A 19194-nucleotide genomic window follows, 5' to 3' on the forward strand; every position below is an offset into this window, starting at 1 on the left:
AGAGTGAGAGTGTTTCATTCCACCTCAAATGGGGTTATTTTTAATGGGATCCCATGACCGTAGTGGCCTGGTCTGTTGGTTTTTGTGATTGAGGCCAAGCTCAAACAAAACGCACACACACGCACCCAGACACACGCGCATACAGTCATGTACCTCGGCATGTAATAGGGCACAGAGGTCTAATAAGGTGCCAGACACTCGTATTCAACTACAACAGAAGGGCGACAGGGTTCTCAGAAACCAGCGGGATGCCAGGTGACAGAGCAATAAAGAGCCTTTACAATTCCATCTCCTTTCAAAAGAATGGAAAGAAGTGAGGGCCAGCCATCAGTCATATCAAAGTTCAAGAGGAGACTCACTTGGAGTTAAAAAGCCTTTTTTGAAAGACAATGTTGAAAGCAACAGACTGATAATTGCAAAAGCTAACATGACTGAATTAAGTGGACTTCACATTAAATAAGATCAACCAAGTATGATAAGCAGTCGTGGTAAATGAGTAATGACAATGATAATTGTCAAGTGTTTTAGTACTATATCTCTTGACACAATGATGAAAATAATCATGGCCTCTAAACCTTCAAGCTGCATACTGGACCCTATTCCAACTAAACTACTGAAAGAGCTGCTTCCTGTGCTTGGCCCTCCTATGTTGAACATAAACGGCTCTCTAGCCACCGGATGTGAACCAAACTCACTAAAAGTGGCAGAAATAAAGCCTCTCTTGAAAAAGCCAAATCTTGACCTAGAATATTTTTATTTTTTTACAAAAAAAAAGAAGAAAGAAATCGGCCTATATCGAATCTCCCATTCCTCTCAAATTTTAGAAAAAGCTGTTGCGCAGCAACTCACTGCCTTCCTGAAGACAAACAATGTATACGAAATGCTTCAGTCTGGTTTTAGACCCCATCATAGCACTGAGACTGCACTTGTGAAGGTGGTAAATGACCTTCTAATGGCGTCAGATCGAGGATCTGCATCTGTCCTCGTGCTCCTAGACCGTAGTGCTGCTTTTGATACCATTAATCACCACATTCTTTTGGAAAGATTGGAAACCCAAATTGGTCTACACGGACAAGTTCTGGCCTGGTTTAGATCTTATCAGTCGGACTAAATATATTTTACCTCTTGGGGATGTCATTCGAAAACATAATGTTATCTTTCACTGCTATGTCGATGACACACAGCTGTACATTTCAATGAAACATGGTGAAGCCCCAAAATTGCCCTAGCTGGAAGCCTGTGTTTCAGACATAAGGAAGTGGATGGCTGCAAACTTTCTACTTTTAAACTCGGACAAAAACAGAGATGCTAGTTCTAGGTCCCAAGAAACAAAGAGATCTTCTGTTGAATCTGACAATTAATCTTGATGGTTGTACAGCCGTCTCAAATAAAACTGATGGACCTCGGCGTTACTCTGGACCCTGATCTCTCTTTTGACGAACATATCAAGACTGTTTCAAGGACAGCTTTTTTCCATCTACGTAACATTGCAAAATTCAGAACTGTCCAAAAACGATGCAGAAAAATGTATCCATGCTTTTGTTACTTCTAGGTTAGACTACTGCAATGCTCTACTTTCCGGCTACCCGGATAAAGCACTAAACAAACTTCAGTTAGTGCTCAATACGGCTGCTAGAATCCTGACTAGAACCAAAAAATGGATCATATTACTCCAGTGCTAGCCTCCCTACACTGGCTTCCTGTTAAGGCAAGGGCTGATCAAGGTTTTACTGCTAACCTACAAAGCATTACATGGGCTTGCTCCTACCGATCTTTCCGATTTGGTCCTGCCGTACATACCTACACATACGCTACGGTCACAAGATGCAGGCCTCCTAATTGTCCCTAGAATTTCTAAGCAAACAGCTGGAGGCAGGTCTTTCTCCTATAGAGCTCCATTTATGGAATGGTCTGCCTACCCATGTGAGAGACGCAGACTCGGTCTCAACCTTTGTCTTTATTGAAGACTCATCTCTTCAGTAGGTCCTATGATTGAGTGTAGTCTGGCCGAGGAGTGTGAAGGTGAACGGAAAGGCACTGGAGCATCAAACCGCCCTTGCTGTCTCTGCCTGGCCGGTTCCCCTCTCTCCACTGGGATTCTCTGCCTCTAACCCTATTACAGGGGCTGAGTCACTGGCTTACTGGTGCCCTTCCATGCCGTCCCTAGGAGGGATGCGTCACTTGAGTGGGTTGAGTCACTGACGTGGTCTTCCTGTCTGGGTTGGCGCCCCCCCCCTTCGGTTGTGCCGTGGCGGAGATCTTTGTGGGCTATAGTCGGCCTTGTCTCAGGATGGTAAGTTGGTGGTTGAAGATATCCCTCTAGTGGTGTGGGGGCTGTGCTTTGGCAAAGTGGGTGGGGTTATATCCTGCCTGTTTGGCCCTGTCTTGGGGTATCATCGGATGGGGACACAGTGTCTCCTGACCTCTCCAGTATTTATGCTGCAGTAGTTTGTGTCGGGGGGCTAGGGTCAGTCATATCTGGAGTATTTCTCCTGTCTTATCCGGTGTCCTGTCTGAATTGAAGTATGCTCTCTCTAATTGTCTCTCTCGGTGGACCTGAGCCCTAGGACCATGCCTCAGGACTACCTGGCATGAGGACTCGTTGTCCCCAGTCCACCTGGCCGTGCTGCTGCTCCAGTTTCAACTGTTCTGCCTGCGGCTATGGAACCCTGACCTGTTCACTGTGATCATTAGTATTTGACCATGCTGGTCATTTATGAACATCTTGGCCATGTTCTGTTATAATCTCCACCCGGCACAGCCAGAAGAGGACTGGCCACCCCTCATAGCCTGGTTCCTCTCTAGGTTTCTTCCTAGGTTTTGGCCTTTCTAGGGAGTTTTTCCCTAGCCACTGTGCTTCTACACCTGCATTGCTTGCTGTTTGGGGTTTTAAGCTGGGTTTCTGTACGGCACTTTGATATATCAGCTGATGTAAGAAGGGCTATATAAATACATTTGATTATTGAAAAGACTTATATCGAAAGGGAAACGTAGAGTCTGAAGTTACTTCTTCCCATCAAAAGAAAATAAATAGTGCCTAATATTAGAAACACCTTAATATTGAGGTGCACCCAAAGTTCCCGTAAATGTTTTTCATCACTGAGCAAATTTCAGATTTGCTGAGCGCATACTGGAGCGTTGCGAAAATTCTGTACAACTTCCAGCGCACGTTTACTGTGAACACTGAGGCTGTACCCGCTTTAATTTATTTTGAACAGTGGTCAATTACCCTGTGGCTATTTGATCATAATGTAGTCCTACAATCAAAAAACTATGTAGAAAATGCACCCCGTAGCATTTTAACATGGAAGTAGCTGTTCTATCATTCAGCCTACAATGTGTGGTGCTCAGTGCCTACATTCCACGAGACTTTAACCTGTTTATCCACTTGTCCTTCAGACGAGGTGACTGAAAATGTTTGATGCAAGAAAGCACTTTACAAAATAAAATGCAGGATTATTCCCATAGCATTATTACAGAGAAGCAGACAAATGAAGCTACCCTCTGACCACTTAGTTTATTCAAGCCCGTCTCAAAATATAACACTGCCTCTTAAAGCTTTACGTTTTGTGCTCTTGTAGGAAGCAATCACTGCTCCATTGCTGACTACAAATGATCTAGAACTGGGCTAATAACTCACTAACTAGCAAAGGATATGAAAAAATTAACAAATGTGCACACGTCGCCATCTGCATATAGGCCTACTGCAGCTCTGATTGGTTATGGCGCACCGGTCTGTGTAGAGTACAGGCCTGAGGCGTGCCTGTCAATGCAATAGAATCCTACTCTGATGCATTCTGCCTACAACCAAGTCTTGCATAGTTAGTTTTGTTTCGGTTTATTGCATTGAAAGTGGCTAATATTCAGTTGATTCCCACAGTAAAGTGAAACGGTGACATTTGTTGCACCCCCCCATTTTAACCTCTGAACAGCCTCAATTCGTCATGGCATGGACTCTACAAGGTGTCAAAAAGCATTCCATAGGGATGCTGGCCCATGTTGACTCCAGTAATTCCCACAGGTTTGTCAAGTTGGCTGGATGTCCTTCGGGTGGTGGACCATTCTTGATACGCGCAGGCAACTGTTGAGCGTGAAAGACCCAGCAGCATTGACACAGACCGGTGCGCCTGGCACCTATTACTATACCCCGTTCAGAAGGCACTTAAATCTTTTGCCTTTCCCATTCACCCTCTGAATGGCACACCTACATAATCCATGTCTCAAGGCTTAAAAATAAATAAAAAACGTATTTAACTCGTCTCCCCTTCATCTACACTGATCGACGTCAATAGCTTTCACCTAGAACCGCCTGGTCAGTCTGTCATGGAAAGAGCAGTTGATCATAATGTTTTGAACACAGTGTATATTCCAATAAAGCAGAGGAGTTCTTTTTAATAATGAAAGTGGTCCGTCATCATCTGAGAGGAGTTAATTCCTAAGTGGCTGTAACATCTCCCTTGATCTCGGAGAAAAAAAAAGCACCACATCAGTCGCTCAAGAAATATACTTTGAAGGTCGCAGCTTCACTTGGGATAAAAACAATGGGATGAGAAGATAATACTGCCACAGGGGCTTTTCAGCCTTTGAATGCAGCAATTTTTTTTTTTTTACAAGGGCTAGGGGGAGGAGGGAGCCACCAACAAAACAACAAAAGGAAACCAGGGGAAATGTTGCTTTTGAAAACGTAACACGAGATTATGTAATCAAGGATCATACAAATTAATAATAACTAAGGTTTCAATGGGGCTTTATACCACATAATTCAGGAGACAGAGTTGACTTGGACTATTCCTATTTATTATGGATACCCACTCTTCCTGGGGGTCCATCAAATATTAGGGCAGTAATATATATATATAATACCACTTTTAAAACACTAAAATACATTTTACAACAGATTACACAATAAATTAAGGGTGTGCCCTTTGAGCCACTACAAAACACAATTCAGGTGTACCTGTGTGTGTGTACCAGTGTGTGTGTGTACCTGTGTGTGACTCGTCAGTTGTCGCTGTTCCATAAGGTGTATTTACCTCTTAAATCTGATTTTACTGCTTGCATGATTTGATGTGGAATAGAGTTTCATGTAGTCATGGCTCTATGTAGTACTGTGTGCCCCTCTATATAGTACTGTGTGCCCCTCTATATAGTACTGTGTGCCCCTCTATATAGTACTGTGTGCCCCTCTATATAGTACTGTGTGCCTCTCTCTATAGTACTGTGTGTCTGTTCTTGACTAGGGGACTGAAGAGACCTCCGGTGGCATGTCTTCTGGTGTATGCAGGGGTGTCTGTGCTGTGTGCCAATAGTTTAAAAAAAGAGACAGCTCAGTACATTCAGCATGTCAATACTTCTTACAAAAACAAGTAGTGAAGTCAATCTCACTTTTGAGCCATGAATGATTGATATGCATGTTATTATTGTTAGCCCTACGTGTACATTTAAGGGCCAGCCGTGGCGCCCTGTTCTGGGCCAGTTGTACATTTTTCCCAAGTCCCTCTTTGTGGAACCTGACCACATGACTGGGCAGTAGTCCAGTTGCAACAGAACTAGGGCCTGAAGGACCTGCCTTGTTGATATTGTTGTTAAGGCAGAGCAGCGCTTTAGTATGGTCAGATCAGATTAAACCATACTTGATTAGATAATCAGTTAGGCAGAAATGCAGGGATGACATGAGTGGGGAAAAGAAACCACGTAAACTACTGCTGTCTTCGTTGGTCATTTCGGGAACAGTCTTCGAAATCGTTTAGAGAGCCTTTGAGGAAATGAAGGTCGTTCCAAAGACACTCACCAAGTTCAGCTCACCTCTGCTGTCAACCCGGTTAGCGCACAGGGCAAAGACACTGCGGCAGCATCTGTTTTGGCTGAGTTACTTAACAAAAGAACACTGTCAGTGGGGAAGATATCGGTACAAACCAATCCCAGCATCATGTTTCTTGCTAAACGATTGTCAATAATGACGGTATGACAGGTTTTTCTGAAATAGTGTCTAGACTGAGAATGCAAAGAACACTTTAAAGCTTAGGCTAGCCTTGGCCCTACATCGAGACCAAACTTAACCAAAATCTAGTCTTGAAATTGGCTCTCTAAAGAATCAAAGTCGATTTGATAACAGACTCAACCAAAAGAGCGAACACTAGACGACACAATGGACTCTGGGATTTGTATTTCTGTCCCGTCTATCTGAGGAACTGTTCGTGACATGTTGGGGTCCAGGGTGGTGAGACGAGCACAACCTCTTGCCGAATCCCTACCCTGTCTTAAGGCAATGTTGATCCATCCGTCATTTTGGCTTTCTGGAATAACAAATCATTTCCTGGTCCATGGGTGCAAAAACAGATGCCAACTAATTTTTACTTCACAAATAATAAAGTGTACACAGTTTTATCATGGATTCTTATTTCAAGCTGTTCTTTGTAAAACTCTAGACCCTAACAACCAACATTCTATCAAAATAAACCGCAAAGTGTTCTTTGCGAGGTAATTATTCACTGGCCCCCAGTTGTGGAGCAATAGTACGAGAGAACATTAATGGGCTTGGCACAACTCCAGAAAGCCTGTGGTGTTCTGTTCACTGTGCATGCATGTCTGTTAGGATGTGCATCCCCAGCTTCATTAAACAAATCTTCATTTGTTTCCCCATTTGCAGGGGGAGGGAAATAGGTAAGGAATCTAGTGACAGATTTATGATCCAATTGAAAAGTGGACAACTCAAACTCAATAACCCCAGTAACTGAGAAACTGATGGGATGCGAGAGTAAGGACATGGCATCTCCATTACCTCCACGATGCTTGTAAGTCAGAAGCAATTGTCAATGTTTTGTTAGGTGTCCAGTCACCAGACTGTTACTGTGACTTAGCAGCAACAGTGCTGAAGGATAAAGCACCTGACCTTTAACCTTGAATGCGAGTCCTATCGCTATCCTTTCTATTTGAGTCTTTCACTGATAAAAAAATAATAATGCATGACGGAGCACGTTAACAAAATGCTTACTATCCCTCAAAAGAACGAGAAGAGACAAGGGCATCCTTCTACCGGTCAGGTCAGAGGTGTCAGGCTTTAAATTCTGAGGGCACAACCGTGTGATACAGTAGCCACACCCTGCAATTGGTTAGCGTACCGTGGCTTCTGCAGAGTGCTTTGATCCCACTAGCATAGCAATGGTACTGAGGGAATTCCTGTTCCTGCTACTGGTGAGGCGTATCAGCAATATCTTTACAAATCCAGATCTCTCAATATTGTCAGAATGGATGGTATCATGGCAAATACTGGTGAAAAGTGCTCCATCAGTGCCGTACCCACTAACGAGTGAGCTCCCGAGTGCAGCGGTCTAAGGCACTGCATCTCAGTGCTAGACACCCTGGTTTGAATGGGACTCCCATAGGGCGGCAGACAACTGGCCCAGCGTCGTCTGGGTTTGGCCGGTGTAGGCCGTCATTGTAAAATGAACAAGAAATTGTTCATAACTGACTTTCCTAGTTAAAACAAAAAGGTTCAAAATAAAAAATATTTACTGACATGTACTAAGTGACACTGCTACAGCTTGTGGTATGGCACACAGTTAACTGATAAATAGTATATAGCCTATGTTAGACCAAATATTAGGCTAACTAATGGAAACACAAATGACTTATAGAATGACTCCACAATACATAGAAGTCACTTGAACCCCCCCCCCCCTCAGCAAACCGAAAGGGTCAGTCCGTCCTATGGAGTTGGAGACTAAAGGGATCAATGCAGACAGGGGGTATTATGAAACGTGGGACATTGATTTGCATTTTGGAAGGCCACTCACTTCCTCAACCACCAAGCTTCACATCAAGGACAAATTAAATTCAAGAGCTGCTGAAAACAAAAATTCATATTATATATTAATTTCTGAAAAACAATTTGAGGCCAAGGAGAGGAAGGGGCAAGAGGATAAAGGAATCTCTGCTTTTAATACTAAGACTGTTAGAATGAAATCTCTTGGATTTTAAAGGGTTCTGTCATGGGAAACTCAGTTATGATAAATAAACCTAGAGAAAAATAGAACAAATCATTTTTTTGATTGAAAGCTAGACTATTTGATTTGTGGTCATATTTGGTGATAATTAGCCTAACACAGCATGCTGTAAACACTATGGAAGATCCTTGAACTCAGTAGCACTGACAATCATTAGCAGCAAGTCACATCTCGCAAAATTTACTTTGTTTACTTTTCAAAGGACTGGAGAAGAGAAAACGTGGCAGGGCAGGCCTATGATTAAACCTACACAATTTCAAAAAGGCCAAGAAAGAGGCCGATGAAAATCAAAGGAGAAATAAAAATGTTTATACAGCAGTCTGAACTAACCGATAGTAAAATGTACAAAACTGCATGGGGGGGAAAAAAAATTGATATATCCTTGAGGGTATGCTATTACATTTTTTATCAAAGAATACGTTCAAATTGGATATTAAATAGCCTCTAATGGATTTGAGGCGCTCGCCTTCAGTGTTAATGATCATGACCAGCTCTGCACTTAAGTACACTAAAATATAAAAGTTCACTACACAAAGACGAACGATAGAAGCAGATGCTAGAATAACCCATTACTTCGACTAGGCCTAATCTGCATGTTTGATTCGCTTGCTTGCGTCACATCAAAAAAAAGCACTACCATTTTAATGTCCAATAACTTCCACTCCTCACAGAAGGACCCTGTGGTCAACCTTCATCTACTTGTTGCCAAAACAGGCTTCCTGACTATGCTGAATGCATGCATGATCAGTATGCTCTGCACCCGTCAATCATACTGCTGTACCTCAGGTTTTTACCTCCATCAGGCTTAGTTCAGGGGCTGTCCTAACGTCAGGCTCACTTGATTCTCAGGGGGCTAAGACTGCCCCTCTCGTCCCCTCCTGTGGTTCTCCATGGCTACCCTGCGCAGACTACCTGTCAGAGCACTAGCAACTGCAAGGCGTGATGAGTGAGGGGATTTGACAGTAATCTGACAGGCCCGTCTTTCTCTGGCTGTCACCGAATGCCAATCCATTCCAGCTGTCACTCTTAGACACCCCTCTCTCCCTTCATCCTTTACCCACTGCCCTTCACCTCGCCTTCCGCCTGAATGTCGCTGCACTACGGTGACTACCCTGGGTAACCGTGTCCTTGAGTGGCTGTCGATGATTTGCCAACCTGAAACAAAATGTGGCCCGAGAGCCGCCGTTCTATAATGTCACGGGTTGCGATGAAGCCATCTCTTTTTCATTGCAATGGGGGATGAACTGGAACACACTGCTTGAACAATAGCAGCATCTGCAGCAGGCAAACATGGGGGCAGTCGGACTGAACACAAGCTAGCAGCATATCTAAAAATGGGCAAGGCGCCTCTATAGCCGTGCCAAGAGGACACTGTGTGCTTACAACAGACAGCAGCAGAAACTGAGACGGTGCCCATGTCCAGAGAGAACAATACATCAGGACCCATTAAAATAAAACTCCCCGTCTCTGCCCTGCCTTGGACGGCAGGACCAGATACACCAAGTGGCCAGCTGGCCAATCAGCTTGCCAGGTAACCAGCCAAAAGGGACTAACAACCCCAAAGAATCAGCCAGCCAATCTGCTAGCAAAATACACCAGTAACAGAATATGCCAGATGAGCTCACTGGAAACACCGATCAGTAGCCATCTAGTAAATGATTCTTCCAACCCACAAGAGGCAGACTATGGGCCAACCTTCACAATAGCCCTTGCTTTCACAGCCCTTTGATTGCTTGACTTCTTAAGGCTAGGGGGCACTATTTTCACGTCCGGATGAAAAGCGTACCCAAAGTAAACTGCCTGCTACTCAGGCCCAGAAGCTAGGATATGCATATAATTGGTAGATTTGGATACAAAACTCTAAAGTTTCTAAAACTGTTAAAATTATGTCTGTGAGTATAACAGAACTTATTTGGCAGGTGAAACCCCAAGGACAAACCATCCAGGGGGAAAAAATGTTTGAGGTCACTCTTTTCAATTGGTTTTCTATGGGGAACTAGATTTATGAGGGACCTGGTTGCAGTTCTTATGGCTTCCACTAGATGTCAGTCTTTAGAAGTTGGTTACACGTTTTTCCTTTGAGGAATGAAGTGGCTCTACTCCCAGAAAGGAAATGGCTAAGTGTACTGTGGTGGTTGGGGCACGCAACCTGAAGCTCGCTCCACTTTCATTTTATCCGCCATTGAATATAGTTTATTCAGTCTTAAATTTTATCGATTATTTACTTTTAAAAATACCTAAAGTTGGATTAGGAAAGTTGTTTGAAATGTAAACTTGATCCAAACAGGTAACTTATTAGATACTTTGTAGTCATGTTGCGCGAGTTGGAACCAGTGTATTTTCTGAATCAAACGCGCCCAAAAATTTGACATTTTGGGGGTATAACGACAGAATTTATCGAACAAAAGGAACATTTGTGATGTTTAATGGACATATTGGAGTGCCAACAGAAGATCTTCAAAAGGCATGAATTATATCGTTATGTCTGACTTTTGTGTCCCGCCTGGCGGTTTGAAATCTGATTTTCATGTGTCGGTATGCTGGGCGCTGTCCTCAGATAATCGCATGGTTTGCTTTCGCCGTAACGCCTTCTTCAAATCTGACACTGTGGCTGGATTGACAAGAAGTTCATCTTTAAACCGATGCATAACATGATTTATGTATGATTTATTATTATGAGTATTTCTGTTTTTGCTATGTTCACTGGGTGTTGTCAAATCAATCCGAGCGCGAAGGGATCACGAAGAAGTTAAGGACTTCCACTATCAAGTTTGTAAAAACAAGTTACAGAAGAGCTTGGGTAGGCTAATATGGAAATAGTTGAAAGACAGAAACAAAAAAACTGACACTCAAGCGCTCGGCTATTTGAACTTCTCCACTAAAATATATTAAGCAGTTGATCTTATTAAAGCAGCTCTGCTCCCACTAAGCAACCCCATCTGGCTCACAATAAATTCAACATTAGTCTTATAAATGGAAAATAACCCCCACAAGATTCCCTGCCCAATGAAAAACTGAGAGGCTAATGCATTTTTTGGACAATTGATTCTCTCGCTCATGAGAGGCCATGGTGTGAGATAAGTGAAGGTTTGCCCCCCCCCCCCCCTTTGGCTCCCACCGACCATTTGCTGTCAGCTTCTAGCATCATCCAGCCTCCGCCCCTGATATCCATCCCAGAAAGATAGGCGATATCCCAGAGATCAAAGGCCAACTAAAAGTTGACAAGAAAAACGGGGGGGAGAAAAAAAGAGGGGGAAAAGGAGGTTGTGGCCATCAATCCACCACTACATTAGTTATTCAGCACTGCGTATATACTAACCATCCTCTCGGGGAGGGAAGTGAGAATGAAATCTCAGGACCTGGCAACGAGGGGCTTGCTTTTTTTGTGCATCAGCAGATTAGTTCCCTTAGATTTCTGACCAACATTCTCGCCCTAGACTCCTGACGTTTCTGTTCACCGAGATGGAACGCCAAAGCGAGGGGGGTGGCGAAAGTTGAAGCGTAACATTGACAGCCAGGCGGGTGCTCACACTGCCGAAACAAAGAAATCATTCTGAGATGATACCTACGATGAGGTCACTGTTCCGTCTGTTATTGCAAGATGGATAGGTTCTGCCGGTCATGGAACAACAACCGCATCCAAGTGCATGTGGGTAGGCAGACTATACAGAGAGAGAGCGGGAGAAAGAACTGACTGAGAACAGCAATTGTGGGCTGTTTTAATGTCAGTTAAAAGTGGTAGGCTGAGTGCAGCAATTGTGTGTAGTCCGAGGGAGAGGATGTAAAATAACATTTTTTTTAAAAGCCTTAGGGTTTATTGGCAGAATACTACCCTACAGGTTTAGCAAGTGATACGTTTTATACCATTCCGCTAGTTCAAACATCCCCCTGCATACACAGCCTCACACAGAGACCTCTAAAAAATCATTAGGCTTTATCTCCCACTCCCCAGGATGCTGGCCTCCTTCAGGAAGACATTGATATTTAAGGCCACTGGGGTCTTAGCGGTAAGCAATTAATCACATGAACAAATACTCCAGCGCGCTGTCGCCCTTTATCACGGTGCTGCTGCATGGCCTCTGGGCTGCTGACAGGAAGAACCTCTCGTTAGGCAGCCTCGTAGCACACTTTCAGAATCACACCGATGTAGAATTAATTTGGGCTGAAAAGGGGAACGTCAGCAATTGCCAATTCCGTGCGAGTAAACTCAACCACATTCCTCTTCCCAGCTGTGCATAGCTTTGTCCATCCTCATGAAATGAGGGCCGTTTGTATAGGAGGGCCTTGCGCTTTGCTGCAGACGCCAACGACTCTGCAAAACCTGCTCGAACACCATTCACATTCATAATTCAAAAATAAGAAAATGTCCATCTCAATGAAACCGATTGAAATAAATAAACAGGAATGCAGGTGCTTTATAGTCTTAGGTGTGCTTATTTCTACAGTGCGAGTGTATATAAACACACCCCCCCCCCTCCCCTTAACCGGTAAACAGTATACCGACGTATTTGGGAATAGCCACGGGATGGTTTTTCAATACTGTCAAAACTATATAAAAATGTTTAGAATTGTAGCTACTTAAGTAAATACCTGAAGTCAATTTGTGCAATACGTTGGGAGATCAAGCAGATCGTGTTCACTTCACCTGGCACATTAAGAAACCTACCGTAGGGCCTCCCGAGTGGCACAGTGGTCTAAAGCACTACAGCCTAGAGTTCGATGTCATTACCGGCCAATTAGCCCAGCGTTGTCCGGGTTAGGTGAGGGTTTGTAAAGCCTGGGGGGGGGGGGGGGCTTTACTTGGCTCATCAAGCTCTAGCAACTCCTTGTGGTGGGACGGGCACCTGCAGGCTGACTTCAGTTGTCAGTTGAACAGTGTTTCCTCTGACATATTGGTGCAGTTGGCTTCCGGATTAAGCGAGCAGGTGCTACGAAGCACGGTTTGGCGGGTAATTTTTCAGAGGACGCGTGACGTCTCCCAAGCCTGTTGCAGCAATGAGACAAGGTTTGGGAATAGCACGACGGGAGAAAGCTTGAGCTGTGTATTGACAGGGGTCACGTTTTATATTGAAAGTCAGTGTTTTTTGGCTTCAATAGAGTGATCAGAGGGACATGCAACTATAGTTTTCCCTTCTCAGGAAATACATTACTGCAACACATCCGGCAGTAAATAGCTTCATTTTCATCAGATGACAGAAGTGCAACACTATTTGGCTGGCAGCCACAAGAAAATGTGCGTACAATGAAAAGGCATTTTGGGGGAAAAAACGATGCATGGCCATCATATTTATAATGTTTATCATAGAAAGAATGTAGCCAGATACATTTCCTAACAACAGTAAGCTGGTCTGCACATGCTCTGAAGGCACGGCTAGGGATGACGTCTAGGCTGGCAGCTTTGTGAGGGTTAACAAGTTTGAATGACTTACATACGTCCTCAATGGAGTGTGTGTAGCCTACGTTGTCGTCGGGGGCTCTCCTTGACAGCTCATGGTCATTGTGCTCGAATCATGAGAAAAATTGTATTTTTCCCTGCCACAGACACCTGAATTGCTCCTGCACTTTTCCCCTATACTTGTGTTTCGCCATCTTGATCGATCTGCATAGGTCGTATTTGTACTGTTTAACCAACCTATTGTCCCCGGCAACCTTGCCCTGTTTATAAGCAGCATCACTCGCTTGAAGTTTTCCTACAAGGTTTCCATCAATCCACGATGAGTCAGGAACATGTTGAAAAAACTAACGGTATCACATCATTTTTTTGACTGAGTCACCATATTCATTGATGTTATCTCCAGAGGCAACCCATAACATACTCCAGCCCACGTGATCAAAACAGTCTTGGAGCGTGAATTCTGATTGGTCGGACCAATGCTGTACAGACCTGACCAACTGACTTTTACTCTACCCCCACGACAATCATGACTGTTGCAGTTTTTAATATGCATATTGGCTGCATTCTCCTCTCCGTTCTCAGCCCATCTGCTCTTACCCAATCTTCTCAGAGCAGGCAGGCCTGTTGCCCGAGTGACTCCAGACTCCACAGACACAGCATGTACACATACTGCTCCAGAGCCATTACCATTCTTCCTTCAGACAAGCATGAGTCAAAACTTTGTTCATTTGTACAGTCTCTCACGTTTGATTGTAAACGTCCAAACTCACCAGAAATTACATTTCGGTAGCTCCTACCTATATACAGCATGTATAACTTTGAGCTAGATTGCAATTAGTTTATTTTTGTTTGCACATTTAGCTAGCCAACACAGTAAATAGACAGGTAACTTATGTAAAATATTAGACAGTATGGGAAGGCTTAGGCCACAGTATTACTGTGCGATATGAGCGCGACATCATTGCCTATTTAATCTCAGACTATACCAGGACATAGAAATCCAAACTATTGATAAACTAAATATTGAACAACAATGTCTTCCGTATGCCGTGGCCTAATGATAATAGTTCTGAATTATACAGCAAAAAAGGACGTTGTCATCATAGAAGGCGAAGGATGGGCACTCAGGCGCAGTTATAATTCTCGTTCACGCACGCAGTTTTAGCGGTCTGATTTATAACGGGGAAACGTGCATATGTATGGTATGCCCCAAGTTTATAAATAAGTATTTTCAGAAATGGCACACAGATATTTAGTGTAACATTTTCACAGCGGTTATAAAAAGAGGCCCCTCGGCTCTAAGCTCCTTCCTGCCAGCTCGGCTCCTACGCGTGCTGCAGGTGCCCAGGGTAGGAACAGCACGCGGCGGCCATATCGCCTCCACCACTGCCTCTGCACCCTGGGGATGGGCACGCGGGAAATGGAAGATAATCGTGAGCTTAGCATCAACAACCTTGATTGAAGACAACAGGAGAATAAAGTGGTGCGAGTGATCGTTCCCTCTGTATTGGGCGTGATACGAAATCTGTTACGCCTGGGACTGGAGAGCGGAGTCTAACCGGAGTCTAACCGAACACAATCAGCGTCTTTGGTATTGAAAATGTGCTTCAAAAGAAATGCACAATGATTGGTCTCATCTCACGGGTCTCCTCGACGCTTGGCTAATTAGCAGGAGCCATCATCGTACAGCTGCCTTTCCTCATCTGCAGGAGCCCAACAAAGGTTCCTTTTTACATGTCAATTCAATGATCATCAGGATGAATCTGTGATTCTAATCGATGAGTCACTTCCAAGAGGGTGGGTAGAGTGATCCAATGAGAGAACACTAACGAGATAAAGATTCTTTCAACATGAGCACTCACTAGCCAGAGTACATTTAAAATGCTGCTTTTGTTTGTTTAAAAAAAAAAATAATCACACAAACATTCCATCTCCTTGGTTAATTACCCATTTGAGGTACTTGCAATTCTGGCCTGGGCCTGCATTTGATGACATAGGTTAAATGCAATTGGAACTATGGAGCCAAAGCACTGGTAAGCACAATTCATTGCGGGGGATTGGATCAAATCGAGCCTTGTGCCCTGTGCTGTGTGTGCCGAGCAATGCATTATAGGGACTCTGTTTTACAAAGTTTGCCACCCACTGCAGGTAATTGGACACCAGACTGCACTGAATATTTCATTAGCTGTTGGACAGATGGCTGCGACAGATGCTGCAGGGAATAAACTTAGGTTTTGGGATACTCCTCAGCCAAGCCGCTGTTAGAGATATCTATGAGAATTGGAGCTTTTCCACATCCTGCTTTGGAGTAAGTGCAGTGAGTTGCACTTTCCTTGCTTCAAGTAATCTGCCTTGATACATGTTCAAGGTACATGTGCGATAGACCAGGGATAACTGGAGGATAGACTGAGTCCAAGTTCCCTAGATGTGCACTGTCTGGATGGAATCCACTTTCTTCTCAGTCAATAACCCAGACAGATGTTACTGCATACATGGGTGGAAATCAACTCCTTTGAGTTATATTGAATGGCTCCATCAGCAGCTTCGCAAATATTGAACAAAGAGAGAGAAATTTGCCAGAGGGGATTTAGGGGGTCACTTCCCCCCAAAAAGGTGTGTAGGCTATCGCTTGGATTTCAAGCTTGTGGTATGAATTTCTGTCATCTCAATGACGTGTTTGCAATCCCTTCAGTCAGTCAATGCAGCATCTTGACGAATGAGATGTGCTGTAATTGTTTAAATGATCCAAGTGATGTTTTGGCCATGGTGATCAATGCTAAAGTTAGACATGAGTTTCTACACAAAACCTTACCTTAGCCTTGTGTTTGAAACGAGTAACCTACAGACCACCGACCAAATAAGGCAAATCAAAATGGCTATATTATTACTGTAATACCCCCAACTGTTCTCCAAAAGTCCAAGAGGTGGGGAGAATACAATCGTAGAGAGCAGTGCTAAAGATAACAGGCTTGTCATGCCACTCACTGTTCCATCACAGACAAATGTTTGCCTATTTCAATATTAGCTTGGCATACTGCCGACAGAGCCAATCTCGCATTTTCAAATTGCCTGCTTGTTCAACATAATGGTTAGTTTCATAGAGAGGAGGCTCACCAAGATAACCAACTCAGTCCTCAGATCAGCATGACATTTGTTTATAGCCATCATCTAGCCTATTCTATTCTCGCTGGCAAGTAAAACCCTTGATTCATTGATCACAAGCATTTGGACGTTATTAACAGCGATTGAATTAACATATTTTTTTAAACAGACCAAGGCTCAACACAAACTCAATGTCATGAAAGAGAATTGATTTGAGGAACGCTCTTTGAATATAATCCGAACCGCAGCACGAGTTACAAATCACCTGCTGCATCAAATATGACACACCTGGTTAATGCATCTGGGAGAGCTTGATAGATGGGTGAATGAGCTTCCCACATTCCTCAGGTCACCTAGTACATCACACAGCTAACAAACGATTTACCTTACAGAACGGCTGGGAAACCATGTGACCACCCAAGGTAGTCTGTTAGGCAGCATATCAGACATAGGCCAAAATAGGGAAAAGGGTGCCATTGATTATATGGTGCAATACTTTTGACCAGGGCCCATTGGGTGTCATTTGGGACTCACACAGTGCAATTCTGCATCGAGTCTCCTTGTAATTTTGCTGAGGAGGCTCTCTGGTGCTCTACTTGAAGGCACTTCATACAGACAACGCACTTAGGTCTGGGCAAAGCTTGGTGCTTAGAACAGGAGAGGACCATTAGTAGTTGTGTGAAAAGTGCAACGTCAGCCCAGGATCTACCAATTATCCCTGCTCGTTAACATAGCACGCTAGCAAACACTCAGACTTCCAATCATTGCACTAACGTCTGTTAGCATTGGCTAGCAAAATTTCCTTCATACTGGACACAGACATGAAAATGGTATCGACAAGTTCACCTGCCTCTGGGGATGTAGATGAAGGGCCTCATTGCCAAAACGTCCCTTTAAAAAATGAGTGCACACCAACAACTGCCTGGGCAGATTAAGATGCACTTTATTGATGATAATGCACCAATTTCAGATGTTTAACTGCAGGGACAGCCTTGCTAGCACCTTGTGCAATCATGCACACTACTAGCCAATACTTAATGGTGTCACTCCAGTAACAGCACATCAGCAGTGCTGTTTGAATGGGACACTGCCATACTGATTTGATAACAGTCCCAAGAACGAATGGCAGTGCAGCCAGTCGGCCAGTACAGTGTGAACCATTTTGACAGATAAACAATAGCAGAATAAGCCTGTGTACGGTGTGAAGGAATGGCCAAGAACAAATCGAGGGGAGACATGGCCCCTGGCTTCCGGTTTTTAATCCTGCCGTCATAAGAAATGCCACGTCTATTTGATTTGTATTAGAAATTGGCAGTGTCCAACTACATTCAAGCTGTCCAGTGGCCACATTAATGTTAGGAGGACAATACACATTGTGTAGAGCAGCACTTACATGCCTATTCTATAGTATTAATCATTTCCACAACCTTGGATGTTTTGGGGATTGTAAATTATACTCTAAAACCTGAGATGCAGAACATAGTTGACCATGTCCTACCCAAAGTGAAGTGGCACTGACTGTCCTCTTGGAGCCACGATAACTGACTTTGGCTAAGATACTCAACTTGGATGAGTGAGTGAATCGATGAATGAATGACTAGAACGGAGCTCCCCAACCCCAGTTGTAACTAACCTTATTAAATTTATCAACCAGCTAATTATTAGAATAAGGTGTGCTAGATTAGAGTCGGAGTGAACCTTCAGGGCGGCAGCTCTCCAGGACCAGGGTTGGAGAGCCCATCAACTAGAACAATAAAGTTCTAGGCCTATTCCCCATGAGGAAATGTCAAGGGTGTTTTGACGTCGGGGCATTGCTTGCCTAGCTAACGTTACAGTAGTCAGCCTATTTATAACACTGAGCATATTGTTGCTTTGCAGGTTGACCGGTGTTAGTTTTACAACGCTAGCTAGTTAGCTATTCGATTGGCTAGCTAAAGTTACTCATCATATTTGAAAAACCATCCGGTAAAAGTTTTACAACCGGTGAAGTTGTGCATGATGCCGTAGATGACTAAGAAAACTGCATTATGCGGCCAGGGAGACAAATCTAGACATCACCGTGCAGTCAATAAAACGAGGCACCAACCCATCTAGAACAGCAGCAAGCAAGAGTCGCTCGTGGCTAGCGAGCCTATTTACTACAACGCAACCAAAGATAGTTTTGGGCTAGCTAGTTAATACTGGAAATGAGTTAGCTAACTACTTACCATGGATCAAACTCGTGGATGATGCTCTCGAACCGGATCACTGCAAAAAGTCTTGAACTGAAGCCTGCCAACCAGGCCAGAAAAAGAATGGTAAAGGAGAGTAAGGACTGCCACCCTGCTGGCTGTGCCAGTCCGCCAGAGAGGCCTCCTTTTCCCCCTCCTCCACACGCGGCGTTAGGTCGGCTGTTACCATGCAGCGAGCCCCCGGCATTCAAGGACGCTTTGTGCTTGCCGTCAGTGGCTGTGTGGTGCTCCGCCATATTCTGCGTGGTTTGAAAGAGCACGCTTCCCTATCTCCTTTTACTCCAGTTCAACTCCCTATATTTTGACGTGGTTTTCTCTCCTTATCTTCGCTGTAAAATCCACCGGCTTTTTATTCACATTTGTCAGTGACAACCACCATTACATACAGCACGCTCTCGCAACAGTCGATCTGACTGATTGGTGATGGGAGGGAATGGGCGGAACAACAGGAAACACCGAC

At 44.0% G+C, this 19194-nt stretch overlaps 1 protein-coding gene across 1 annotated transcript in view; it reads right to left on the reverse strand.

Annotated features, from left to right (window-relative positions):
- Positions 1 to 18970, reverse strand: part of LOC120021979 (dolichyl-diphosphooligosaccharide--protein glycosyltransferase subunit STT3B) — an 88908-nt gene extending 69938 nt beyond the window's left edge. Inside the window, exon 1 of the mRNA XM_038965783.1 lies at positions 18711 to 18970. Within this exon, the coding sequence (XP_038821711.1) occupies positions 18711 to 18970 (260 nt within the window). The remainder of the gene's footprint in view (positions 1 to 18710) is intronic.
- Between the last annotated feature and the right edge of the window lie 224 nt (positions 18971 to 19194).

This window comes from Salvelinus namaycush, chromosome 27 (assembly GCF_016432855.1).
Source record: "Salvelinus namaycush isolate Seneca chromosome 27, SaNama_1.0, whole genome shotgun sequence".
NCBI classification, from domain to species: Eukaryota; Metazoa; Chordata; class Actinopteri; order Salmoniformes; family Salmonidae; genus Salvelinus; species Salvelinus namaycush.